This window comes from Dysidea avara, chromosome 9, assembly GCF_963678975.1.
Source record: "Dysidea avara chromosome 9, odDysAvar1.4, whole genome shotgun sequence".
Lineage (NCBI taxonomy): Eukaryota > Metazoa > Porifera > Demospongiae > Dictyoceratida > Dysideidae > Dysidea > Dysidea avara.
This window is the reverse complement of record NC_089280.1, coordinates 35306491-35333561: the sequence shown is the minus strand read 5'-3', so window position 1 is coordinate 35333561 and position 27071 is coordinate 35306491. Positions and strand designations below refer to the sequence as shown.

The 27071-nt window shown below is 40.0% G+C and overlaps 4 protein-coding genes across 11 annotated transcripts in view; 2 read left to right on the top strand and 2 right to left on the bottom strand.

Annotated features, from left to right (window-relative positions):
* LOC136267152 (kinetochore protein Nuf2-like) overlaps positions 1–21620 on the bottom strand; it is a 32066-nt gene extending 10446 nt beyond the window's left edge. Inside the window, exons 1-2 of one of the 5 annotated variants that reach the window (XM_066062238.1) lie at positions 21568–21620; positions 13588–13810 (exon numbers count right to left, since the gene is read on the bottom strand). In XM_066062238.1, the coding sequence (XP_065918310.1) occupies positions 13588–13652 (65 nt within the window). In that variant the 5' untranslated portion in view covers positions 13653–13810; positions 21568–21620. Of the gene's footprint in view, positions 1–3036; positions 3093–11799; positions 12420–13587; positions 15586–21567 lie in introns of those variants that run through there. The other 4 variants (XM_066062240.1, XM_066062239.1, XM_066062237.1 and 1 more) reach the window with 4 other exon arrangements.
* LOC136267154 (sulfhydryl oxidase 1-like) lies at positions 2600–15805 on the top strand. 2 transcript variants are annotated; one of them, XM_066062243.1, is made up of 3 exons: positions 2600–2719; positions 2877–2999; positions 15673–15805. In XM_066062243.1, the coding sequence occupies exons 1-3, from the start codon at positions 2606–2608 to the stop codon at positions 15700–15702; spliced, it is 267 nt and encodes an 88-aa protein (XP_065918315.1). In that variant the 5' UTR covers positions 2600–2605; the 3' UTR covers positions 15703–15805. The 2 variants fall into 2 exon arrangements, with proteins under 2 accessions (XP_065918315.1, XP_065918314.1); XM_066062242.1 differs by lacking the exon at positions 15673–15805 and adding an exon at positions 11615–12444.
* LOC136267703 (uncharacterized) lies at positions 20260–21230 on the bottom strand. Its single transcript, XM_066062852.1, has 3 exons — positions 20945–21230; positions 20699–20886; positions 20260–20622 (listed from the first exon to the last, which is right to left on the bottom strand). Exons 1-3 carry the CDS (start codon positions 21228–21230, stop codon positions 20260–20262), a joined length of 837 nt encoding a protein of 278 aa, XP_065918924.1.
* Positions 21621–21933: 313 nt separating the features above from the next.
* The window catches only part of LOC136267732 (E3 ubiquitin-protein ligase NEDD4-like), a 330028-nt gene continuing 324890 nt past the window's right edge, over positions 21934–27071 (top strand). For all 3 annotated transcript variants that reach the window (XR_010706728.1, XM_066062892.1, XM_066062891.1), the window contains exon 1: positions 21934–22147. Coding sequence is in view for 2 of the 3 variants with exons in the window: in XM_066062892.1 (XP_065918964.1) it covers positions 21969–22147 (179 nt within the window). In the remaining variant the exon portion in view is untranslated. The remainder of the gene's footprint in view (positions 22148–27071) is intronic.

Sequence of the window (27071 nt, the reverse complement as noted above, 5' to 3'; positions counted from 1 at the left end):
TTATAATGAATGCTGTGTTATATATCATATGGACTAGTACTATTCCGTAAAGGTGATTTTCGTCCTGTAAGATGTCTCTAGGATGATTTTCAAAGGAGGAATTTTGGGTGGCGCCACACACAAAATTTTTGGGGGATCCCTACTTAAACGGTACTACCGTACCATTTGATATATGAATGAGGTACTTAATTGTTATGTAGCAAATATACGTAATAGTTGCTAACATGATCAGATATTCATGATGCAGCTATACTATATATAGTACCATGCTATGCTATTACTGTAAAGTGGATTTTAGTGTTTGGGATCATTCACTATAAAATTTAAGTTTGTGAGAATTTTGATGCGGTGATAAAACATAATATTACATGATTTTGCTAAGGTCACATGCTGTTGAAAGCTTTATCACTACTAAACACTCTGGAAAGATGTTTGCCTAACCAAAGCTATGTCCTGTAATAAAAGTCGAAGCAAAAAGTGTGGATACGAAAAGGTTCATGTACTCATCTATGCTCGAGCCAAAAATGGTTGTGATTTAACCTACAGTCTTGCTAACAAGGTTCCAGCTCTCTTTTTTAAAGCTTTCTCCCATCCCATGCAGGCTAGTTAAAAGATATTTTCTCAACTGTTGTCTAATTTGTCTATCATGTTTTACCTGCAAATTCTCTCTGCAAAGCCAAGGTTGTTCTTCAGTTTCGTTTGTGTTTGTGTATGTAGCTCTTTTCAAGTCGAAGACATACGTTTTTCCTGGTAGCCTACTGGTAGCTTTTCCTGGTAGCTTACTCATTTCCTGGTAGGCTAGCTGTGGTGTTTTTTTGTCATTAAATACCTGAAGAGCCCAACAGGAAGGTAGTTCACGAAGGTTGTAGAAAGTCGTTACATCCGTATTTCAAACCAGCAAAAAGAAATCACTTCAGTGCAAAGCTGACTTGCTGAAGTTTAATGCAAGCTCTGTTTAGTGTTTAATTATCATATGCTGGCTGCTTTTACCATTAAATGGATTTGCTTACATGGGTGTGTACGGAGTGATAGATAAACCAGGCACCGGCCGGGCAGGCCAGCTGTGACTATGCGCCTGTTAATTAGGATTTTAAAGTATATGTTAAAGCATTGCCGCAAATGCTATATAAAAAATAAAGTACGAGGCGTGCGGCCGAGTGCTTTATTTATCATATAGTACGAGCAAGGCTATGCTTTAAATGATTTATGGAACTTTCTAGTCGTGTAGCTTCACCATACACTAGGACTTGTAATTAACATACGTTGCACAAACTATTAGCAGCCTGAATGCACACAAACTAGTTTAACAAAGTAACTCACGCTTAGTTCATCATAGTTTGGCATGATAGATGTTCATCATGTATTTTGGAAGGTTTGGGTCATAACCCACAATTGATTCTATTGTGACACATGGTGAGTTATTTCTGTGAGACCTGTGGAGTGCCCCACTACCTCTTCTGAACTGCGCTTGGTAGAGGTTCATCTTGACTCATCTGTTTAATGTCTTTGTATCTGTTTACTGTGTTCGTTTTGTAATTCTATTCAAACTGGAAAAAAAAAATTTTCCATGATATCTCCAGGACTTGTCGTTTACATTATGAATGTAACAGCAACATTACCTTCTCCCACCCATCATCGAAGCATTTAGGTATCATGTCTATAAAAGCAATCCAGTAGTAGAACTCGTATTGGCTGGGGTGATTGACCACTCAGTGTGGCGAGGACTATCTTCCTTCACTGGCTTGGGTGATTAGTCATACTGGCGTGAGCGCTGCGGGCTATTAGTCTGCACTAAAGCAAGTGGGCAATTGTGCTTTATTACCCACAAAGCAATAAAACACTCTTTGTGGGTAATAAAGCACTGTTTGCCCTAAAGTGTATTTTATGAAATTTAAAGTACACTTTTTACTTTGATCTTGCCCACGCAAAGTTCTATAAGTCAAAAAGAAAAAAAGCAAAGAAGCCATTTCACTTTGTCCTCAGATATGTTTCTCCTGTTAGACAGTGCTACAAATTAATAATAATAGCACGAGAAGCGACTTTACAATTAATTCCAGTCAAAACGGAAATTATGGGTGATTTCTGTATAGTCAGCTATTATGCACTACCAGCATATCATCACCTACACGTTAATTTATAAAGAATTGTTTTGTTTCTGCTCTAAAACTTTTAAAGTTTTCTTCATTGTATAGAAGAGAAGAATGTGAATTCCTGTGTGTATGCCAGTTTGATTTAAGTGATTGATTTCTATGTAGACTTTATGAACATACCGTAGTGTTTATAACCTATTGTAAAGGGCTGATGATATTTGCCATTGTGAGTGTCTAAACCATCATTGATATCGTAGTAACCATTGTGCTCACACACTTCAGGCAGTCAAAATGGCAAAAAGGAAGTTACTCTTCACATGACCATCACCATGGTAAACAAAGGTGCTTGTATGGAATCACATGGTCTAAATGAATAAAGTCTATGCAGAGGCTACTCTAATAGAACACACACTTACACTACAGAATGTACACTTGTTGATAAATACTCTAATAGAACAGTGATCTGATAATTGAGTATACATCACATGTTGTTATCATCTCACAGGCCTCATTTGATGGACCTACAATCTGCTGTAGCCTACATGTTCCGTAGGGAGGTCCTTCTACACTCCATTGTGTCTGGAGCAGCCTTCTCTACACTAACACAATTTGTACAACTACTAGAACAGGTACACCTGTATGAGTGTAGTGTTGTCATCTTATAAATGACCAAGTATTCGTGGGACAAAGTGACAAACTGAGTATAATTCACAAAAGCATAATTGTTTGACTGTTCTTTGTAACTGTTCAAAGCTGTAAACATCTTATCTCTCTGACTCATTACAGGTGTTTGCCTTACTTGATTGTCCCACTAGAGATGCCTTACAGAACATCAACTTTCAACTGAACAGTCGTAAACAGGCTGGCTTCATGCTATCCCGGGACTGGGTCAAGCTTCTGGACATTAAAGTAAGCAACATGCTACAAAGTCACATACTCTACTAACTTGTAATCAAACGGTATGGTAGTACTGTTTAACTGTACTGTTTAGTAGTGTTCCCCCTAAAAGTGACACACAACGCAAATAAATACTGTATCTAAACACCATCACAGAAATATGATACACTATGAATATCACCTATAGTCTCATTTGGCATCAAATACAGCGTTAAAGAAAACACGTACAGGTGGCTGGATATTGATTTAAAGAAAATTGTCAAAACTCAAATTTTGATAATTTGACAGCTTGCCAGACCACAGTCACAAGGTCAGAGCCAAACGAAACAACATACGGCCACCATTTTATGCCATAACAACAAACTCACTAGTGGAATGTGCCTTTCATGGTTCCACCGAATGTTTCTTTTATCTTCAATTAAATGTTCATCTTCTTCATGTCGGGAACCGTACCAAGGGGTTAATTTTTCGTATTGACACTTTCCTTGAAGGAGTGTATTTAGATGCCATAAAACTATTTGAGGCACTTAATGGACTGTAGAGTTGGTTGTATTGGGAGCTGGGCTTATAAAAACTTTCAATGAGCCATGCTCCTTTACATTTTAGTGCTAAGGCCATGATCTGGCTCTGTAGAAAACAAGGTATTGTACCATGCCCCCAGCTTAATCTACTGAGTAACACTGTGGCGAGATCGAGATACTCTAATACAGCAGTCACAATCACATGTGTATTCTCTATGTAGCAATGTGGGAAAATCCCTAACATGCCAATTTAGGGATTTTCCCTCATAGCTACCATCATCTCTTGTTTCATTATTACTGCATGATGCTCTTACTGGCCTCTAAATTTGAAGTAAATCGACTAAAGCACACTCTAAGTGGTGTGAATGGAGGAAGCTGAAGAAAAATACGAAGGAATTGAGATGAACTTTGAAGGCGCATATCTCAGTGGTGGCGTGGATTTGGAACAAAAGGTGCCCCACCCTGATAGAGTTTCCACAGTACAAATTGTGTAGGTACTATCAAGCATAAAAATGGCATTTTCTTGATTCCTGTAAAGTACATACTTGTCTGTTGTGTACCTGCACTGGTTGTACTTGGCCGCACAACACACTATCGTGTATTTTGATGTTACCATTATTTTTAATATCATACACCTGCTACACAGTACAGTAGACCCTCCAACCCCAGTGGTCTGGGACATTGATAAAGTTGTCATAGAATGAGCTATTATTAATGATGTAATTTTATGTAATGGGTGTACATTATATGGAAGCACTTTGTATAAATGTTGAACTTATTCATTATAATTCAGTCACCCAAATAACGAGACAGAGATAGCGTCTTCACTGGATACCTCCTTGCGAACCAGATACGACATAGTGGTGCTGAAACCCGGGACGACTTCGCCTAGCGTCTGCCTACCTGGATGGGAGGTCATACGGACGAGGTCAACAACGACGTGATGAGGCCAAACAGGAACGAAACTGTAGACAAGGGTGACTCGCGCTGCTTTGACTGTAAATAAGATAGTTTCGGCATCTTATTGGACCGACGAAGGCACGTCTTCAAGGCTTCATCAAACAGGCAAGAAATGTAGTCGTTTTACCAATTGATGTGTCTAACCTTGAGAAGGAAGAACGAGAACTGGAGGATCTAATTCGACGGCTTTCAACTAATATCGTGCGTCTTGAGAAGTGTAACGAAGAGTGGCTTAGGCTTCTAGATAAAATGAAAGGTGACAAGAAATTAGAGGAAGAGAAGGAATATTGTTGGGCCGCTGATGGATTAATTGAACTGCTATTAGACTCGAATGAAACAGTGGCCAGTCTTCAAGGACGTTTGTCACAGGTTTTAAGAAAACAAGAAAGAGTACACAGACTGGGATAGGACGGTCCCAACCTTTACTAAATACAGAACAAAGGGATAAGGTTAACCCTCAAATTAAGCTTCCAAAGTTAAATTTACCTAGTTTCGATGGAAATATCCTTAATTGGCAGGAATTTAGGGATATTTTTAAGTCAACCATTCACGAACAAGACTTACCCAATGTTACAAAGTTTAGTTATTTGAAAGGTGTTCTGCGTGGTGCTGCTGCTACTGCTGTTGGTGGTGTATCTGTTACCAATGAAAATTATGATACTGCTATAAGGCTCCTAACAGATAAGTTTGGGAAAAGGGAGGTGATCATTGACACATTGTATTCCCAATTACAGTTTCTTCCAGTAGCAACAAACTGGAGTAGTGATCTGAAGTCTACATTTGAGAGTATTGAAAAGATTTTAAGGCAACTAGAAGCAGTGAAAGAGGACATTAACAACCAGAAGGTCCTCATTCAACAAGTGTTATCAAAGTTTCCCACACAGGTCATAGTTAAGCTGGAGGAATCAAAACCTCAAGATGAGTCATGGAATCTTCCGTTGGTCAGGAAGTCGCTAGAGCGTTATATTACCATTTCACCAATGCTCAACGTTACGAATCTAATACAAGATTTGTAGGTGCCAGTGTGAGAAAGGTGAGTCCTTATAAGTCAGTGAGAGACAGTTCTATTGAGACTCCACGCTCTACTGATACATTTGTCACAAATACCAGTACTGGAAGGTATAAAAGTAAGTCTTATGAAGCAACAAGACCTTGCATTGTTTGTAAAGGTGAACATTTTAATGACTCATGTGACCAACATGTTGATGTTTTTGATAGAAGGAAACAGTTACAAAGGCAAGGACAATGTTTTATTTGTCTTAGAGTTGGTCACATATCTAAACAATGTCCAAATGTTTCTGTGAAGTCTTGTTTTTATTGTAAGAAGGTTGGACATCACAGAAGTATTTGTCCTACCAAGTGTGAAAGGTCAAGTGTGAGTCACAACAATGATACCACTGTGAATCTTAGTTCATCTGAAGACAACCACCCTCAAGAATCTGAACAAAAACCATCTGATACAGCATCAGTTGTAAGTAATGCATTGTTGACTAGTGGTGAAAGGGTGTTGCTACAAACGGCCCAGGTAATTGTGTGTGGTACTGATGGAGCGAAGTCACAAGCTCATGTTTTGATGGACAGTGCTAGCCATCGCACTTTTATGACAGATTAGATGGCAAAGAAACTGAAGTTACAGCCACAGAAAAGAGAAGCTCTATCTGTATCAACTTTTGGTACAAGGAAACCTCAGAATTTGGAAACCTTTGTTGTTGAGTTTAGTCTAACCACAAAGGAGGGTTTGACTATAGTTTTACATGCTAATGTGTTACCACAGATCACTGGTCCTATTCTAAGAGGTCCTTTACACCAGGCAGATATTGAATTTCTAAAGGCAATTACTCCTGACAAGATGGCTGACAATATTCCCATTCAACCTAGTTCAGCTACCATTGATATTCTGCTTGGGTCAGATTACTTTTGGAGTATAGTGGATGGAGGCAGAATTGCTCTCCCTTCTGGGTTATTGTTGATATCTTCTAAGTTGGGGTACATACTTACAGGGAAATATCCCGATCAGACTGAAGAGAGTAGCAATGAGATTTCCTCTTGTTTGGTCATGGCCCAGAATGAACATCCGTCTTTAAGTGATCTTTGGGCTTTGGAGACCATTGGTATACATGATCCAATACATGTTAGGGAAGATGATAAAGCTTTGGAGAAGTTCAACAACATTTGTTATCGTGAGGGTCGCTATTATATTGCGTTGCCATGGAAATCTGATGTTCAGTTACCAGAGAATTTTGACATCGCTTTCGGGAGAATGAAATCCTTATCTCGTAGACTTCAAACTGATAAAACATTGTTGCAACAATATTGTGAGATTATTCACTCTCAACACCAGGCTGGAATTATTGAATTGATCGATGACCATCCAAAGAAGGATGTAAACAGAAGACATTACTTACCACACCACCCTGTTATAACTCCATTGAAAACAACTAAAAAGGTTAGAATTGTGTATGATGCTACTGTAAAAGTAAGGAAAGATGTTGTGAGTCTTAATGAATGCCTACACAGAGGACCTATTAATTTACCGAACATGTGTGGTGTTTTAGTTAGATTCCGTCTGTATTATATTGTTGTTCTTGCCGATATTGAGAAGGCATTTTTACAGATAGGAGTACAAGAACACGAGAAAGATGTGATGAGATTTGATGAGATTTCTATAGTATACTGATCCCACCAAACTGGAGAAGGTTGAGGGAAACCTATCTACTTACCGATTTTGTCGCGTGCCATTTGGCCTAATCTGTAGTCCCTTTTAACTGGAAGGAACATTGAGATTTCATTTGAGGAGCTTTAATTCGCCTGTGGTGGAGGCTATCAGTGATAACATATATGTGGATAATGTTTGTGTTGGAGCCAACTCAACGGAAGAGGCTTTACATATTTATAGTGAAGCTAAAGGTATATTTGGAAGTGCTTCAATGAATCTACGTCAGTGGACTTCAAATTGTAACGAATTTCTTGACAGTTTGCCAGAGGGAGAGAAGTTATCTGGAAAGAGTATTAAGGTGTTTGGTATAATTTGGAATCGAATTGAAGATTATTTACAGATACCTACCTTCAAAGGAAGTCTAGATAGAGTTGATATTACTAGACGACAAGTTTTGAGTGATGTTTCCAAGATGTATGACCCATTGGGTCTGATTGGTCCTATTACTCTTTCCGGGAAGTTGTTTGTACAGAGATTGTGGACAATCAATAAGTTGAACTGGGATGAGACCTTACCTCGGTCTTTATCTGACGAGTGGAAACAGTTGACTCTAGATTGGCAGAAGTTGTGTACTTTGCAAATCCCAAGGTATATTGGACAGTCTGATGAAGACGTGAGTTACCAATTAATAGTGTATTGTGATGCTTCTGCAAAGGCTTATGCCGCTACTGTTTATTTAAGAATTGTTAGCAAGAAGTCGGTAAAGACTAATTTAATTTTTTCAAAGCTTAGGCTTGCTCCGGCTGGGTGTAAAGAAGCATTCCAATGGGAAACAGGGACAAGTATCATTACCTAGATTGGAACTTTTGGCTGTCATGATAGGGGTTAGAGCAATTGTGTTTGTTACCAAAGAGCTGAAATTACCGATAGCTAAGAGGATGGTATTTAGTGATTCAGAGTGTGTTTTACACTGGATCAAATCTACTAAACAGCTTCCCGTGTTTGTACAAAACAGAATAAGTGAAATTCGAAAGGACCAAGATCTTGTATTTGCTTATGTTCCATCTTGTCAGAACCCTGCAGATTTTGCTACAAGAGGTTTAAGTGTTACTGAGATTGAAAGTTGCAGTTTGTGGTGGTATGGGCCAGATTGGTTGCAATTGTGGGAAGATAATTGGCCCACCTGGAATTTTCCAAATATTACACCTGACAGATTGGAATAGTATTTGTCTCAGGCTAAAGTGGTTGGATCTCCAGTAATGTATGAAGCTACTAATCTTGTGAAGGACGCAGTTATTATTATTATTATTAGCACTTTACAGTGACCAGCACTGAAGGTCTGACAGCAACATGTGCTGCAGCCTTAGTTGTTGAACAAGGCTGTGTATCACCTTTTGAAATTGATGAAACTAAATATTCATCATTGTGTAAGTTGCTCCGCATCACAGTTTTATGTCTGAAGTTTGTTAAGAAAAGGGTGTTTAACAGGTGTTCACAATCGCTATAGGAGAGAGTTTTACAGAAGTGTACTGTTTTGAAGAGGGTGATTACGGAGATAAAAGAGTAATCACTTTATTTCAGCGAGATTAGAGCAGCTACCTTATTGTGGCTTTATGTGATTCAACGTAGACAATTTTGTGATGTATTTACTGCTATTAGGAGAGGGGATAGGAATTGTTTACAAATACAACTTGGACTGAAAATTGATGAATTTGGTGTTATGAGATGTCACGGACGTTTTCAGAATTCAGATATTCCGGAGGGAGCTAGATGTCCCAAATTGCTGCCATGCCAGGAGCACCTTACACGACTTTTGATCCAGTATGTTCATGAGAGATTAATTCATGCTGGTGTATCTCACACATTGGCTTCATTGCGTTAGGAATATTGGATCATTAAAGGAAGAATGGAAGTTAAGTTAGTGCTGTCTCGTTGTCTGGTGTGCCGTCGGCACGAAGGACCTTCATTTAGTCTACCTAGAATGCCGCCATGGCCAAGAGAACGGGTGGCTCAGTCTATGCCATTTCAGTTTGTGGGTCTTGACTATTTAGGACATATCTCAGTAAAGGAAGGAAAGGAAGTGATTAAGAGTTGGGTTTGTTTATTTACTTGTTTGTCAGTCCGTGCCATACATTTAGAATGGGTAAAGGATTTAACCCCCCAGCAGTTTCTAGCTAGTTTGAGAAGATTTGTAGCAAGATTGGGGAAACCTCAATCAGTGATCTCTGATAATGCCCCACAATTTAAGGTGGTAAAGACAGCCATAGACTTACAGTGGAGAAAGGTTGTTAGATGATGAAGTAAAACATTATATAACTGAAGGAGGAGTGAAGTGGCAATTTACTACGGCCCTGGCCCCATGGCAAGGTGGATTCTATGAAAGGTTGGTAGGGTTGGTTAAAAGGTCACTGAGGAAAGCAATGGGTCAAAGATGTTTTACAATTGATCAGCTAATCACAATTCTTACTGAGGTGGAGGCAATAGTGAATACACGTCCACTTACGTATGTTTATGATGAGATTGACTCAGGTTTTACCCTTACTCCTGCACACTTTCTGATGTCCCGTTTTCAGCCTCTGTTATTGTCAACAGCAGACTCAGATGACGAAGAAGATGAGTATTTAGCAACATCTTTACTTGAAACATGGAGAAAGGGCTAACAACAATTGAATTCATTTTGGCAGATTTGAAGAAATGAATATTTACTTAGCTTAAGAGAGAAATCTTCTATGTACCATCGCAAAGAAAAGAATCAGATAAATGCAGCTCCCCACATAGGGCAAGTTGTCATCATCAAAGATGAGAAGGTCCCCAGAAGATACTGGAAACTTGGTAAAATTGATAGGTTGTTTTACAGCAATGATGGAGAGATCTGCACAGCAGAAATTTATTTATCTGGAAACAGACATATTCAGCGTTCTATTAAATTATTGTATCCCTTGGAATTAATTGATCAATCTAAGAAGGGTGTTACTGAAATTACTCCAAAGTCTCAACATGTTGGATGTGCTGAGCCTACAAATGACAGAATAAATAACAGAAGGGTACCAATGTGGCAAGCAGCTGCTATTGCAAGGCAGATGATTCACCAATCTTTGGAGAAAAACACTGCAACTGTTTTATTTAATGTAACATAAATTATATTTTATTTTTATCTCCAGAGTGTCATAGAATGAGCTATTATTAATGATGTAATTTTATGTAATGGGTGTACATTATATGGAAGCATTTTGTATAAATGTTGAACTTATTCATTACTAGCATTGGTACCTGCCCTACGTGCAGGACTAAACATTTTAATGCCACAAACAGACACCAAGCATTAAACGCCATGTAGCTATGTAGCATGCATTTTTTTTAACTATTAAAATATGAAGTTTATTTTGTCTGTGGTTTTGACAGGAATGTAGCTCAATTATGTAGTGAGATGTCCCTAGTCTCCCTACCAGTGATTTTAGCATTTACAGCACTACTATACTTTATGATATTTTGAGCAAGCTAGCTACTACTGACTGTTATTATCTATTGTCATCACCTGTACTAATATTATCAACCAATGCAGTGGAGGACACCTGCATAATCTGGACACTTGGTAATGGTCCTAAAGTATCCTTTAACATGTAAACTGACCTAATAAATAGGAAACCTTGATAATCAGGATACTTTTGGTTAGTCCCAAGGTGTCCTTACTACACAGGTTTCACTGTAGAGTAAGAGAAAAATAGCATGAAAAGAACATAACAGAAAACCTGTTACCAAAAAGGCTGCCAAAACGAAAAAAAAAGTAGTAGCAAAAAAGGTTGAAGAAAAAAAAGTTGTAACCAAAAGGTTTGGAAAAGGGAAAAAAAATAAACAACTGCGATTGAACTCACGACCTTCCAATTTCTAGCTTCACAGTCTACCACTTGCACAAAATTTCACTTGTGGTTATAGTGTTGTTAAATATTGTTTATAAAGGCATGCTTAAGTTGAATGGCAATAGGTGTTTACTTGCGGTTTGCATGCGGTTTACAGAAAGAATTCAGGCGAATTTTTGCTCTACACCCTTGCACTAAATGCACTGTAAACCACGAAAGATGGCAGCTAGAGCCTTCATTTAAACGCTAGGTTATTCCTGGATGATGAGCGCTTTGTTTGGTGCCAAAACCGCTTCGGCACATACAGCAACTGGCGAGAAGAATGCGTGAACTCAAATGGAATGCAGACAGACAGACAGACGGCTTTTCAGCTTTATATATATAGAAGATAATTCAGTCACCCAAATAATGAGACAGAGATAGCGTCTTCACTGGATACCTCGTCGCGAACCAGATACGACAAAAGTGTTCAGATAAGTGAATGTGTTTGAATGTCCATTACTACATTCATTAATGTACGGAGCTCTGAAACTCAATTACTTTAATATTACATTATGTAGAAATGAGGGTCTACTGTACCTCACCCACTATACAACACCATACCTCTGTCTGTGTGTGTGTGTATGTGTGCAGCTTGATCCGTCGATGTTAGTGCTACCCATGGAGCCACAATGGAGGTCATGTGTTGGCACTGAGCCACATTTCCGTGGATATCCCTGTGGCTTGTGGACACTAATACACACAGTGACTATACAGTGTATGCCTCAAGTACACATCACAAATGTTGTGGTCAGACCTCACTACAGACCATGGCATACCTCAAGCAGGTAAGCTCTACTGATTGCTAAAAACTATGTGGAGAATTTCTTCACTTGCGAGAGATGTCGTGAACACTTCAGTGAAATGGCGAGGGTTGTCCTGTACGAAGCTGGGGATGATGTGTCAGCCATTTTGTGGCTGTGGCAAGCTCATAATTGTGTCAACAAGAGACTAGCCAATGACATCAGCACAGACCCAGCCCATCCTAAAGTACAATTCCCTACACCACAGCTCTGCCAATCTTGCTATGCCAATGACACCGATGGATCCAGCCACTGGAACAACACAGCTGTGTTCTTTTACCTCCTAGACTTCTACAGCTTGGGAACAATAAATATCACCAATCCTAAGACAATAGACTTCATAACAGGCCAACTGTGGTTATATCAAACTGACAGGGGATCTCACTTTACTGCAGTATCAATGGAGCCTTCATCATTTAGTGTGACAGATCTCAGCTTGTGTATACTGCTGTATGTTTTAATGGCCGTCGTGTTGTTGCTGTGTTTTGCACACCTCTACTACAAGAGACGGAAAAGAAAACCAGCAAAATTTGTAGTATAAATAATAGAAATATTTTTGTATGTAATGTACTAATATTATTAATACATAATGTATTGAATCATAACAGTCCACCCATCAACTACCTGTATACTACTAGCTGTACTTGGAAGGCTTCACAATGTTTGGTATGTGTCACCCAGTCTGTGAAATTTGATCTTATCATCTATTATTAAGAGTATCAAGAAATGCCAGTTTTAAGTATTCAGTGTGTTGTAGCTTGCCAATGGTTGAAGCTACATGTACCAAATTTACACCAATTTCTCACCTTCAAGATCATCCACTGTATAAGTAGCCAACATTTAAGTTTCCTGTCATTTTAGACTTGATATTGACAGCTCCAAAAGGAGGGGGCCTGGAGGAGGGCAAGTGGTTGTTTTAAAAAAATTAAAGAGGAAGGTGTAGGGATGAATTAGACAAGTTATGAACTGTTTGGGTTTCAAAACTGGCTGTCATTTAGAGCACAGGTCTTTATGGAGCTGTACATCCACCCACAGACTGCTCATACGGATTGCCACTGTGCTTGGGAAAAGCAGACCACTCAGGGTTTGGTTATGAAATTTCATAGTTTATACATGACCATGTACAGTAGCTTTGGAAAATCAAATCTGCTGTCATGGGTGATATGACCAGTTTCCCAGACCCAGTGACATTATTATATAGTTAGTGTACACAGAGTTTCTGAGGAGCTAAAACTTCCAAGATGCATGCTACCAAATTATAATCATGTTGCTGCTATCATTACCCAATCCTCCAGGGGTCTGTAGCTATAGTCAATAATGATCAGCCTGTTTGCCAAACGATCTAAATTAACACTCAATGTATAAAAATATGGAAATTGTCTTCATAATGGACTTATGAAGACGTTTATCTCTTTCTGGGGTATTGCATAATTTTTGAGACAGAACTGTTGGGACCAAAATGTGTTGTAAATCAATTTTGGAGCAAGAGTTCTACTATATGATTTCTAGAATTCCAAGCTTGAGGCCACTACATCTGTTTTGTCTGACTTTTACTACTGCTCCAGTTACCCACTTTCAAAGTTGCTTTTCTGTACATGTTATCCTCAATTTAAATAAGCTAAACACTTTGGTGCCATTGTGGTGTATAAGAATAGCTAAAGTATTGGAATTTAAAGAGTCCTTCAGGAGGCCACATGTTTGTGATGTTAATATCAAATCTGACTCCCTGTTATTATACCATATATGGTGATGATAAAAAATTACCAATTGCATTGCAGCTGATTGATGTGTAATATTGAAATTACAAAAATCTGATTTGCTGCTGTCATCTTGAGAACAGTAATCTACTGGTAAGATGTCCTTTATTGGTCAGCTACTTCTATTCCTTCATCTGTTGTATCTAACTGATCACATGAGGTCCCCTAACACAGGTTGTCTTCCAACATGGTCAATGTTACTCTCTGTACATCCTCTACCATCACTGCATCTGTGATCAGGTGAGAGGGATAGAAATTATGTACTGGTGAAATTCAATATTCATGCAGTATGTACACACCAAGGACCACTAATAATATCTTAGAGAACACACAAACCCTCTTGTTAAAAGATCATTACTAAGGTGACAAGGAGCCAGTACATAATCCACAGGACTAGTACAACACACTGGAGACCAGGGGGTAGGACAAGCCCACATGAATTGGTACGTAATGAAAATATTTAAGATCCTGTAAAGTATTCTAAAGAAAGGTGTTTTCCATGTCTACAGTATGGACAATTGTTTGCAAAAACTGTTAGTGATGAACTGGTGACTGCCACATGTCTCATCATTGTGGAAGTCTAATATATATATATTTAGAAAATGGTATACATAAACCCTTTGATCTTTGGGAGATAATGAGGTCTTTAAAATCCAATAGAGACCGCTGAAGAGGTTCTCTAAAATGATTAGAGACCTCCTATCTCCATTTGAGGGAGTCAGCACACCTCACTATTGCAGAGTTCTGCCCACACTGGTTGGCAGTGGTTAAAAGTGACCAGTACCTCTAAAATTCGACCAGTACCCTCTTAAATCTGACCAGAAAAATTCTTATATATATCTCTCGGCAGTGGTTAAAAGTGACCAGTACCTCTAAAATTCGACCAGTACCCTCTTAAATCTGACCAGAAAAATTCTTATATATATCTCTGATACTCTGATACACATGTAATATAATTATACCCTAATATAACACACAGCATATCAGTTCATGTTAACTTTAGGCCACCACTCAGGAATTTCTGGGCAGAACCCTGCTATTGATCACTGATGTGCTGAGTAGCATTGCTATTAATCACTGATCTGCTATGGAGGCATAGCAGATCAGTGAGCCCTCTTTTGTATACAACAATGTGAAAAGTGATTGTGGGTATACATTTTGTGCAAGATATGATGACATGATATGATGATGTTTTACTAAACCCAAAATCAATCAATCTACTAGTATAGATATGATGACATGATGTTTTACTAAACCCACAATCATTCCATCCAACTACTAGTATAAATATACCCACACCATTTTCTAGGTCAGTTAGAGACTGCCCACTCAGATCTTTGTGGCTTTAAAAAACCTCGGCTTCGCCTTGGGTTTTTTAAATCATGAAGATCCTTGTGGTAGGTTATACATTTACAATAAACACACACCTCTACAAGCAACTATTATAAATAATTACACATTGCAAATGACATGTTGTAACTACGTACTGTAAAAAAGGATTTTTCATTTTAACAAAGAAGTTGTTATCCCTGCTGCAAAAAAACAGCAAACACTCCATTTATTAAAATAACAACGGAATTTTTGTTGCTGTAACATCATTTTCTTGTTAAAGTAAAAAATTGTCATTACACTAGCAGTCACTTTTCGTTAAAACATCTAGAATGTTCAAACAGCAATTAACAGTTCTGCTGAAACAACGTATGCTTCTTGTCATTTTTACAGTGTACTCTTAATATCTTCATAACGGCAGTGTTTTTCCTCAAACCATCGCAAAACATGAACAAAATATATAACCCAAATGTGCCCTCCATTTGATTTTTCTACAGTTCACGTTAAAACTATGCAAATGACATTGTGCGAAGCATAATCAGCATGTAAAAATTAGGGGGTCTTGGGGCATGCCCCCCAGGAAATTTTTCAAAATTTGATGCTCTGAGATGGCATTTCAGGCAAAGTGTATGGTGTAACAATGTCCTTACCTGCCTATAGCACTTCGTAGCTTTTATAAAAATGCACTTTGTACAATTATAAATAATAACATGTACTTAACAAAATTTAACAATAATTTCATGTTTTTTTTGTTTCCATACAGCTATTCCAAGGAACTCCATGCTATCAATAACATTATGTTGATTTAAATGATATATCTCTTCATGCATGCATGATAATGTAATTGTGATGTCTTGAATAATAACTCTATATATGTGTGTGTGTGTGTGTGTGTGTGTGTGTGTGTGTGTGTGTGTGTGTGTGTGTGTGTGTGTGAGAGTAACTGCCATCAATCTTAACATCTTATAGTACACTATATGTGACCAGATTTGCGAAAAGGTATCTTTTTCACACATTTGACATACCAGCAAACAAAATGTCATAACTGGTGACTCCTTGCACTGATTGACTTTCTGTTAATATTAAAATATCAGGGGCGGATCCAGAGTTTGGAAAGAGGGGGGGCACCTTTCTGAAAAACAGTTGAAGACCAAAAAAACTTGCTGAAAACCAGTTGAAGACCAAAAAAAAAAAAAAAAAAAAGGTCACGACAATAATAGCTAGTTATCCTTACCAAATATATCACGTCTGTTATGTAAAATAAATCCTATATATAGCTTCATAGGTAAGCTACACTGCCTCATGAACATTGTGACTGCTTTATTAGAGTATCTCGATCTTGTATGCAATTTCTTGAAGGGGGGCAGGGGCATTTGCCCCAAATGCCCCATTCTGGATCTGCCATTGAATATAGCCACATAATGTAGGCATACTCATGGAATAGTACAGACATGTGCTTGCAATGACACAAACGTTACAAAGTTTAAACGTTGAAACAATGGGTCAAATTTTATGTGTGAAAAAGGTACCTTTTCGCAAATCCGGTACACATATATTCAATTTGTAAATTCTGATATACTGTATATTATGTACTCAGAATATGAATTTAATTGCAGGTACTGATACACCACTGATGATAGCATGTAATGTACTCCTGCAGCCCAGTGATGTGATAGTTACAGCATCTGCTAAGTTTTCATGTGGAAATTGCAAATTTCTCAGTCCGATGTAAACGGGATATAATACTGTGTTATTTCCCTTGTATTCATGCATAGATATAATGCCAGTTTACATAAAAAAGTTAAACATGTATATAATACATAGTGTCATACATAAAAATGTTAGATCACGGAAAAATCACATCAGACTGAGATTCATAGTCAGAGAGAGTCACAGCAATATTGGTAAATCATGATCAGCTTCTTCTTGCAAATCAGATCCTGGAATGTTGTCCTCCACAAGACCATCTGATATCCATTGTACCCACTCATCTAGCAAAAAGTTCCTTGTTTCTGGTTCTTCATCAGACACTGAAGTACTGGCTGATTGAGGATCCTTCTTACTTCTTGGTTTTCTCTTGTCTTTTTGAGTAACCCTCCTCACTTTATCATCAGACCAAAGCTTTACAGCTGTTTCTGGATTCCATTTAGACAGAGCAGGTACTTCAATGTTGATGCGAAGAAGTCTGTCCAGTGCTTCCTCTTTCAGATAATTCCGACGATTGTTTTTGATAAATTTCAGAGTGGAAAATACTCTTTCCAACCGTCCATTAGGCAAAAAAACAGTTCAACTAATGCTAACACATTTCCTCATTTCAGGACAATTAAACAATTTCCACCAAATTACTTTGTAGTCATCCTGAACCAAGTTTAGATAACTTGTGCTGTATTCAACCATGTCATCCCATTCTTCTTGTACCAATGACAAATTAACCTGTGCATTTTCAAGTGGCACTGAAAAATGCTCACACAAGTCATTAATAGCTGCATGGCCAAAACCTATATTTTACTGGTGTTCCCAACCATTGGTTGCCAATAGAGTAATAGCATTGGACAGTACATCTAAGTGTTCTGTCTAAAGACGATCCTTTAGGCAAGTTTCGACTTTGTTTGCCCAGGCAATCCAGTTGGACTTAACATACTCTATACCTGTATCATATCCAGAAACATCAATTCCTTGGTACTTTCCATCTTCATTTACTCCTGAAAGTACTTTCCTTACAGTAGGCAAATGTTCAAACTCTGTCCCTTTCAATTTGTCAACATTCTTCTTGGTCTTCATAATTTGTTCAATAGTTTGAACAATGCACAGTTCATCTTCCTGAAGCACTTAGCACAAGATGCTTGCAGGTTTAAGAAAGTCACAAAAATAGGCACACCCAACTAGAACTTTAAAATTATAATTTCCTCAGGTAACCACATAACTTGGCTTTGTCTGTGCTCTTGACTTTGGGATCGTCAATAAGTGTCGTTAGATGGCTGATATAAGCTCCAAAGTGATCGATAATCCTATTCAGTACAGCTAGTGCTGCTACCTTGTGCGTGACAAATCTCATGCCACATGCATGAAGGGGACGTGTACCACCCTCTTTGGACATCTCTGTGGAATCAAGACACCCTTTCAATTCTGCACTACTTCCTCCAGTTCTCTACACTTTTTTGGTGATTTTCATAAACGTAGTAAACTTGCAGAAGAAAATACCACCAAGAGCATCTTTAATAGACAGCTCCAATCGATGAGCAAGGCACCAAAAACATATTACCCATGGAAACTCCTTCTTCAAAAGTGCTTGTAAGCCATGCTTTTAACCTAAATTAACACTCATACCATCACAACCTAAACCAATCATTTTAGCTTTCCAGCTATCTTCAATGCCCATATAGTTCATGGCCTTTTCAAAACATTCATACAAACCTTCTGCAGTGCCACGAGCTGACTGTCGCACACAGAAAACTTATTGACTACTTGTACCTTATCATCAGTTTCAGTAGAGCTGACTCCAAATAAATTACTAAAAACAGCTCTCGTCTCTCCCACTAATTACATTCCATTCTCACAAGTACGCAATGCTAGAGTCTCCAGACCCTTCCTGTTTGCGAAGGGGCGGCCGCGCCAGACTACTACAAATACGTGTCAATCTTCAAGGTGGAGTAGCGGATTCGCTTCAATTTTGGTTTGTAGATAGGCCATAGGACACTGCATTAGCATACCAAATTATAGGCCCAGAGAACGATCTAAGTGTCCGGAATTAGCCGTACTTACCTTACGCTGTCCACTCACTGCAATTCCTGCCCAAGAAAATTTATTAAAGAAGAAACCAAAGCTGAACCCGACCCTAACCCTAATCTAACGTTAACTCTACTTTTCGACCCCCCTAAAGTCGAATGCTTGGAGAAATTAACTACTAGACGCGTGCCCTAAAGTTGAATGCTTGGGGCATACGGGCATACCACATCGGTGTCAATAGCTGATAGGTGGCTCTTACAGTCTATTTCCAGTTGGTTGTCCAACACAAAACAAACACACAAACATCACGTGATAACTACAAGTGCGTGATCGATTTTGGCGCGGAGTCACTGATGGATAAGAAAGCCGCTTCTGCTGAGGCTTCTGCCTTGTTCAGTCAATTACAGAAACAACTGTTCTCTTATGTTAAAGAACTACAGACAGCCCCAGGACAAGGGACAACACAACCTGGTACTAGTACCATCTCGCGAGTGTCTGTTATGTCGGCCAACAATGCAGTTGTGAACCAGTGTAGTAGTGGTGAGGATAGCCGTCTGAGCAGCCAGTCAGTGACACAAACCACTAGTTGTTCAACACCCAATAATGCTTGTTCCCCAGTTCATCAGGAGGTTCCAGGAGTTCAGGTGATGATTAAAGTGATTAACCCCAACTGTAAACGAGAATATAAAAATTTTAACTTGCGTTTGCAGCACCTCAGTTCCTTCACCCTGAGGTCGCTGAAGGAAGAAGTGTTAGAGCAGTTAGGAAAGGGTGTGGTGTGCTTTGATTTGAAGTTTGATATTGGATACATGATGGGTGCACAGAAGATAAGTTTTAGTGAAACAGATGCTATGGGTGAGATGATGCAAAAGGTTGTGAGTAAAGGGTTTAAGCTGTGGTGTGAAGGCATTGACTCAAGGAAGCGATCCAACCCTGGTGTTATAAATGTTGCAAGCGATGATGAAGAAGATGACAACGATATAAAACATAAGGAGAAGTCAAAGATGAGTTCACTTGAAGAGAGAAATGCCAAAATTGCAGATATGGCTGATCAACTTAAGGAAAAGCATGGGCACCATTATAACATGGTACAGTACAAGTTTTGGGCAGAAACGTTGCTGAATAAACGGCACCAGAGTTGGGATACTCCTCCTGCTGGGTTTATTTGGGGAAAACCCAAAGAACCCAAAGGTACTAAAACAAAATTAACAGATAATGTGATTAAGTCTGTTGGTGAAATGGCTGTTAAAATTGCCACAGCCATGAAGTCTACTTCTAATTCACCTTCAACACCTGAGAAGGCAGTGAGTCCTGTAGTTGGTATTTCACCAGGGCGAAAGATCGACATGCAAGGTAAACTTCTTCAACAGTTAGAGCTCATACATAATATGTTTGAACAAGGAGCAATTACTACAGAGCAATTTGAGATACGCAGGGTATCTATTATGAAGCAGCTGGAGAAATTAGATGATTAAGTGAACTCTGCCACATGGTGATTTTGTGATATATACATGATTTTTTTGCAGGTGTACTCAAGTGTTTTATGTTCTTAATTCAGTTAGCTACTGTGGAATGTTGTACTGTAAGATGTGTGCACTATATTGAGTGTTTGTGTTCTTTACAGTTAAGTGTGGTACTCAGCATGTTTAATGTAATTGATACAATCTCCAGTAGTTACTGTGGTGAAAGCTAAGGTCACAATTAGGCTGGGGGTGTCAGAAGAATTATAAACTATTTCATTTCTCTTTAAAAATGATTTAACTTTGCTAAAGACTTCTTCCAAGGGTTGTAGATCAGGGCTGTAAGGAGGTAAAAATCGGACAATTGCTCCAGTTTGATAGATGGCCTTGATAACTCTGTCGATGTGATGGATACTGGCATTATCCATTACAACAACTGATCGAGGATTGGTCCCATCGAATGGCTGAAGGATGGGTACTAAACAGTTTTGTACAAAATGTAAAAAAGTGTCACCATCCACTGTGTTCTGTACCACATGAATGTTTTCTATGCCACGAGTAGACATAGCTGTGATAACTGAAATTCTTTTCCGGCCCTCTAACATTCAGAATGTGATTAACGGGTGTCGTTCCCCGAATATGGTAGCCGCAGCGACGATGACAGTCTCTGCTATCCGTTCCTGTTTCGTCAATCCAGACTATCATGTCAGCATGCACACTAGCCATTTCTTCTTTAAACTCGCCACGGGATTCTTCTGAACGCTTCATAACAACATGGCGTAGTTTTTTTTCTAGTTAGTCCAAGTCTGGAAAAGGTTCGACACAGCGTCGTCATGCTACACTGTATACCAACACGTTGGTAAAGCTCAGTTTGTAGCTCGTCGAGGTATGCACCTGGATGCTCCATTAAGAACTGAACAAGGATCATCTCCCCAAACGAACCCAGCATCACTTCAGGCCCATGACGTTGCTTTGTAGCCCCTACACCAGCAGTGTTATTGAATCTAGTTAGAATGCGCTGAACAGACTTTTCGCTTACAACCAGAAAGCTGGCTATTTCACTGATACTGTATTGTCTGTACTGATACAACATTACAATTCTCCACCTGAGATCTTCGGACAGTGGTAACGGCATCTTCAAATTTCAAAAACAATTATTGGTTTCTCATTGGCTTGAATCACTTCACGTGATATTTTTGCATTTTGCACTCGTGGACAACCAACCTGAAATACACTGTATATACCGGTGGACATAGACACTCCGATATTTTTCCGGTTTGCGGTTTAGTAAGTCACGAGTTAGTCTCCTGCCCAGACCCCACCCACTGCGTTGAATAGGTTCAACGCAGGGATAGTTATAAAAACCGGAATCGAAATGGGAAACGAAACGAAACGAAACGAAATCAGCCTACAGTATAGTGAAGGACAATCACAATATTATGCACAGTTACACTATAATATGCACGCAGTACCTGTTTATGCATCAAGCAAGACTCCAGGTGGCAGATTTCTCTGCACGGCGCTTATCGATTAGATAGAGACATTAAACGCGTGCTCCTATCCGAGGGTCTGGGGACTCTATAATAGAAAAGTTCTGTGCTTGGGTAGGTGAGCGCTGATTGTCTCTTGACCACTTTTATAAGAGGAGTGACTAGGAATAACTACTTGATCATTACAAACCGTTTACGGTTAAAAAAAGCAGTGGGTTGACGAGTCTGAAGCCATAGGGATCCATCTGTGGCTATTATGGCACGCTTCTTATGAAAGTGGTCAAGGCACGAGACTAGTCACGAGTTTGAAAAGTTCGCCGTAAAATAGACACATCCCATATAAGGGGCTAAAAGTGGGTGGAATCTGGCCCAAGTTAGTAAAAATGTCTCGCCGTCCAACTTCTGCATTACTGGACTTTAAGGGCTACTTTAACTGTTCGAGAAAAGAAGCAACAGAGCTATTTAAACCTTTTATGACCCATGATGGAATATATCTGGTCAGACCAAGTGAGTCTAAGGAACATGGTTCTAGTTACACCTCGAGTTACACACTCAGTATGACGTAAGTGCTGAATTATATAGACGAATGCATATTCTAATATAGCTACATCGATAGTTAGTTTATAGACGTGTTTAACAAAGAGGTGTGGTCATAAAATTCGCCGCGTCAGAAACTTAAATTTTAGGGGTAGTGCTAAAAGCCGGAACGGAATGGAACGGAACGGGGCGCTCGCCAAGTTAATAATGGAGGTTAATAGCTTAACTGTGGTTAGCACAAAAAGAATCACGCATGCCTCCAGCCAGTTACGCACGTGATGCAGAAGGCGCCATTTGTTGGCTCGTGTGATCGAACTTCAACTCGTCGTGCGTAAAAGTGCGAGACGGAGAGCAATGATACTTCATCTCTACCTCAAACGGAATGATATCGTGATGAATAATAGGGTATCAACTTCTACGTTTACCCCGCGAACCACAGTGATAACCGTCAGAATGTGACCAGGAAGATTCTCAAGAAGGTTTCCGGCACTAGTTTGATCAATAGTGCTCTAGCCGCGGTGGCACACACAGATCACAACTGATTGTATCGGTAGATGCTCCAGTATTGTCTCGCCGAGTGAGTTATCACCTACCACCGGAAGTCCCCACTAACCAGTCATCGATTTTATACTCATTCTCCTCCCTTCACACAGGAAGGGAGTGAAATATAGTACATCCTGGAGGTAAGCGTAGAGGGTACCTGGCCTTTTTAGGGTAAGGTTGCTGGAATTTTCTTTTGAAAGGAATTTATGGATTGGTTGACCGCAAATTAAGCTGGTTGGATCCCACATTTTAAAGTATAGCCCCTAGGAGGGAGGGAAAAGGGGAATGATAGCTAGGCCTAGTTCAGTTGGGGACAGGTGGATTGGAAGCTACATCAGTAACACTCAAACATCAGCTACGTCAGTAGCAGTCACATCAGCTACTTCGGTAGCACTCACATCAGCTACGTCGGTAGCACTCACATCAGCTACGTCGGTAGCACTCACATCAGCTACGTCGGTAGCACTCACATCAGCTACGTCGGTAGCACTCACATCAGCTACGTCGGTAGCACTCACATCAGCTACGTCGGTAGCACTCACATCAGCTACGTCGGTAGCACTCACATCAGCTACGTCGGTAGCACTCACATCAGCTACGTCGGTAGCACTCACATCAGCTACGTCGGTAGCACTCACATCAGCTACGTCGGTAGCACTCACATCAGCTACGTCGGTAGCACTCAAACATCAGCTACGTCGGTAGCACTCAAACATCAGCTACGTCGGGAGCACTCAAACATCAGCTACGTCGGGAACACTCAAACATCAGCTACGTCGGGAGCACTCAAACATCAGCTACGTCGGGAGCACTCAAACATCAGCTACTTCAGTAGCACTCAAACATTAGGTACGTCGGTAGCACTCACATCAGCTACATCGGTAACACTCAAACATCAGCTACGTCGGTAGCAATCAAACATCAGCTACGTCAGTAGCACTCAAACATCAGCTACTTCAGTAGCACTCACATCAGCTACATCAGTAGCACTCAAACATTAGGTACGTCGGTAGCACTCAAACATCAGCTACGTCGGTAGCACTTACATCGGTAACACTCAAACATCAGCTACGTCGGTAGCACTCAAACATCAGCTACGTCGGTAGCACTCAAACACCAGCTACGTCGGTAGCACTCAAACACCAGCTACGTCGGTAGCACTCAAAAATCAGCTACGTTGGCAGCACTCAAACATCAGCTACGTCAGTCGCACTCACATCAGCTACGTTGGTAGCACTCAAACATCAGCTACACTAATTGGTAGTAGCACTCAAACATCAGCTACAACGGTAATAGCACTCAAACATCAGCTACATTGGCAGCACTCACACATGAGCTACATCGGTAGGACTCTCACATGAGCTATGTCAATAGTACTCGAACATGAGCTACATCAGTAGTACTCAAACCTGAGCTACATCAGTAGCACTCAATATGTCATTAACACCTAGACTTGAGCTGTCAGTAGCATTCAATTTGTTATTAACACCCAGACACGATCTGTCAGTAGCACTCAGACATGAACTATGTCGGTAGCGCTCAAATGAGGTAAGTTGGTACTCAAACATCAGCTACATCTCACAATGTGAGCCATGTTGGTAGCACTCACACATGAGCTACAACGGTAGCACTCAAACATGAGCTACAACGGTAGTACTCAAACATGAGCTACAACGGTAGCACTCAAACATGAGCTACAACGGTAGCACTCAAACATGAGCTACAACGGTAGCACTCAAACATGAGCTACACTGGTAGCACTCAGTCAAACACTAGCTATGTTGCAAACATGAGCTATGTCAGTAGCAGTCAAACATGAGCTACATCGGTAGTACCCAAACCTGAGTTACATCAGCAGCACTCAATATGTCAGTAACACCCAGTCATGAACTACATCACTAGTAGCCAGACACGTATAGCACCCAGAGATGAGCTACGTTGGTAGCACTCTAGTGAGGTAAGTTGGTACTGAAACATGAGCTACATCTCACAGTATGAGCTATGTCAGTAGCACTTGAACATGTGCTATGTCAGTAGCACTCAAACTGAACTACTATACATCAGTAGCACTCAGACATAAGCTACATTGGTAATACCCAGACAGGAGCTGCATCGGTAGCACCCATACACGAGCTACATCGGTAGCACTCAAATGTGGTAAGTTAAAAGCATTTACACATGAGCTATGTCGGTAGCACTCAAACATGAGTCACAACTGTAGAAAAATACATTGGTAGCAGTCACATATGAACTACATCGGTAGCACTCAAACATGAGGTACGTCGGTAATAACCTGAGTGACATCGGTAGCACTCAATATGTCAGTAACACCCAGACATGAGCTGTCAGTAGCACCCAGACATGAGGTACATCAGTAGCTGTAGCCAGACATGAGCTATGTTGGTAGCACTCAAGTTGGTACTCAAACAGGAGCTACATCTCACAATATGAGCCATGTCGGTAGCACTCACACAGCATAAGCTACACCAGTAGCACTCAAACATGAGCTACATTGGTAGCACTCACACATAAGCTATGTCAGCAGCACCGAAACATGAGTTAAGACGGTATAGCACTCAAACGAGCTATGTCAGCAGTTCTCAAACATGATCATGAGCTACATTGGCAGTACCCAAATCTGAGTTACATCGGTAGCACTCAATATGTTGGTAACACTCAGAATGAGCTGTCAGTTGCACTCAGACATGAGCTACATCACTAGTAGCCAGACATGAGCAGCTATAACACCCAGAAATGAGCTATGTTGATAGCACCCAAATGAGGTAAGTTGGTACTCAAACATGAGTCTACATCTCACAATACGAGCTATGTCGGTAGCACGTAAACACGAACTACTATACGTCGGTAGCACTCGGGCATGAGCTACATTGGTAGTGCCCAGACATGAGCTACATCGGTAGCACCCATACACGAGTTACATCGGTAGCACCCATAATTAATGTGGTAAGTTAAAAGCTTTCACACATGAGCTATGTTGGTAGCACTCAAACATGAGTTACAACAGTAGAACTCCACCATAAACATATTGGTAGCACTCAAGCATGAACTACATCAGTAGTACTCAAAACATGAGCTACATTGCAAACACTCAAGAGTGAGTAGCACTCAATTATGAGCTACATCAGTAGCACTCAAAAAGAGGTACGCTGGTAGCATTCAAACACGAGCTATGTCAGTAGCAAGCAAACATGAGCTACAAGCATCAGTAGCACTCAGTATCAGACATGAGCTATCTTGGTAGCACATAAACACGAGCAGTCAGTAGTACTCAAACATTAGCTATATCAATAGCACTCAGACAGGAGCTATGTCAGTAGCACTCAAAAGAGGTAATTATACAAGTCGGTAACACGGGCTACTAAACTCAGACATGAGCTATGTTGGTAGCACTCAAACACAAACATGAGTTACATCAGCAGTACTCAAACACGAGCTACATCAGTAGCATGCAAACATGAGCTACGAACATCAGTAGCACTCAATTTCAGACATAAGCTATGTTTGGTAACACTCAAACATGAGCTATATTAGTAGCACTCGTACATGAGCTACTTGGTACATAGCACTCAAAAGAGGTAAGCTGGTAACATGAGCTACATCAGTAGCACTCAGACATGAGCTGTGTTGGTAGCACTCAAACATGATCTACGTCCATGTAACACTCAAACATGGGCTATGTCAGTAACACTCAAACATGAGCTATATCATTAGCATTATGTGGACATGATCATGAGCCACGTTGGTAGTACTCAAACATGCTTACATGAGCTACATCGCTGATGCTGCACCAGACATGAACTACATTAGTTGCAGCCATACATGAGCTATGTCAGTAGCACTCAGATGAGGTAAGTTGGCAGCTCTCAAACATGAGTGACGTCAGTAGCAATCACACATGAGCTACGCCAGTAACACTCAAACGTGAGCTATGTCGATAGCACTCAACCATGAGCTACATCAGTAAACGTGGACTACATCCATAGTACTCAAACACGGGCCACATTGGTAGCTCTCAAACATGAATGATGCAACATCAATTCTAGTAAAATTAATGTGATAACTATGTTGGTATCACAGTACAATCATGCATACATCAGCTACCTGACTATCAATCACAGTGAACGTGACCTCTTGTCATCACACACTTACACGACAGCTATACTGCATGCATCAGCTGTAGTTGCTATGTCAACAACACTGTACAGTCATTATATTGCTAGCTTCTGACTACATCAGTGGTAAAAAAAAAAAAAAAAAAGGGACAGCCATAGTACTGCTATACATTATTACCATGCACTGTAGCAACAGCCACACATCAGCTATATTGTTACATAGGAACATGTCACAGCGGAGGTAGTAGAAACTTCAGCAGGGCAGCTACATAT

Coding starts and splice junctions, on each gene's coding strand:
- LOC136267154 (XM_066062242.1), top strand. CDS start 2,606: ATGGACCTACAATCTGCTGTAGCCTACATGTTCCGTAGGGAGGTCCTT. Junction 2,720..2,876: donor TTGTACAACTACTAGAACAG/GTACACCTGTAT, acceptor GACTCATTACAG/GTGTTTGCCTTACTTGATTG. Junction 3,000..11,614: donor TCAAGCTTCTGGACATTAAA/GTAAGCAACATG, acceptor GTATGTGTGCAG/CTTGATCCGTCGATGTTAGT.
- LOC136267703 (XM_066062852.1), bottom strand. CDS start 21,230: ATGCCGTTACCACTGTCCGAAGATCTCAGGTGGAGAATTGTAATGTTG. Junction 20,887..20,944: donor TGAGCTTTACCAACGTGTTG/GTATACAGTGTA, acceptor TGGACTAACTAG/AAAAAAAACTACGCCATGTT. Junction 20,623..20,698: donor CCGTTAATCACATTCTGAAT/GTTAGAGGGCCG, acceptor CATGTGGTACAG/AACACAGTGGATGGTGACAC.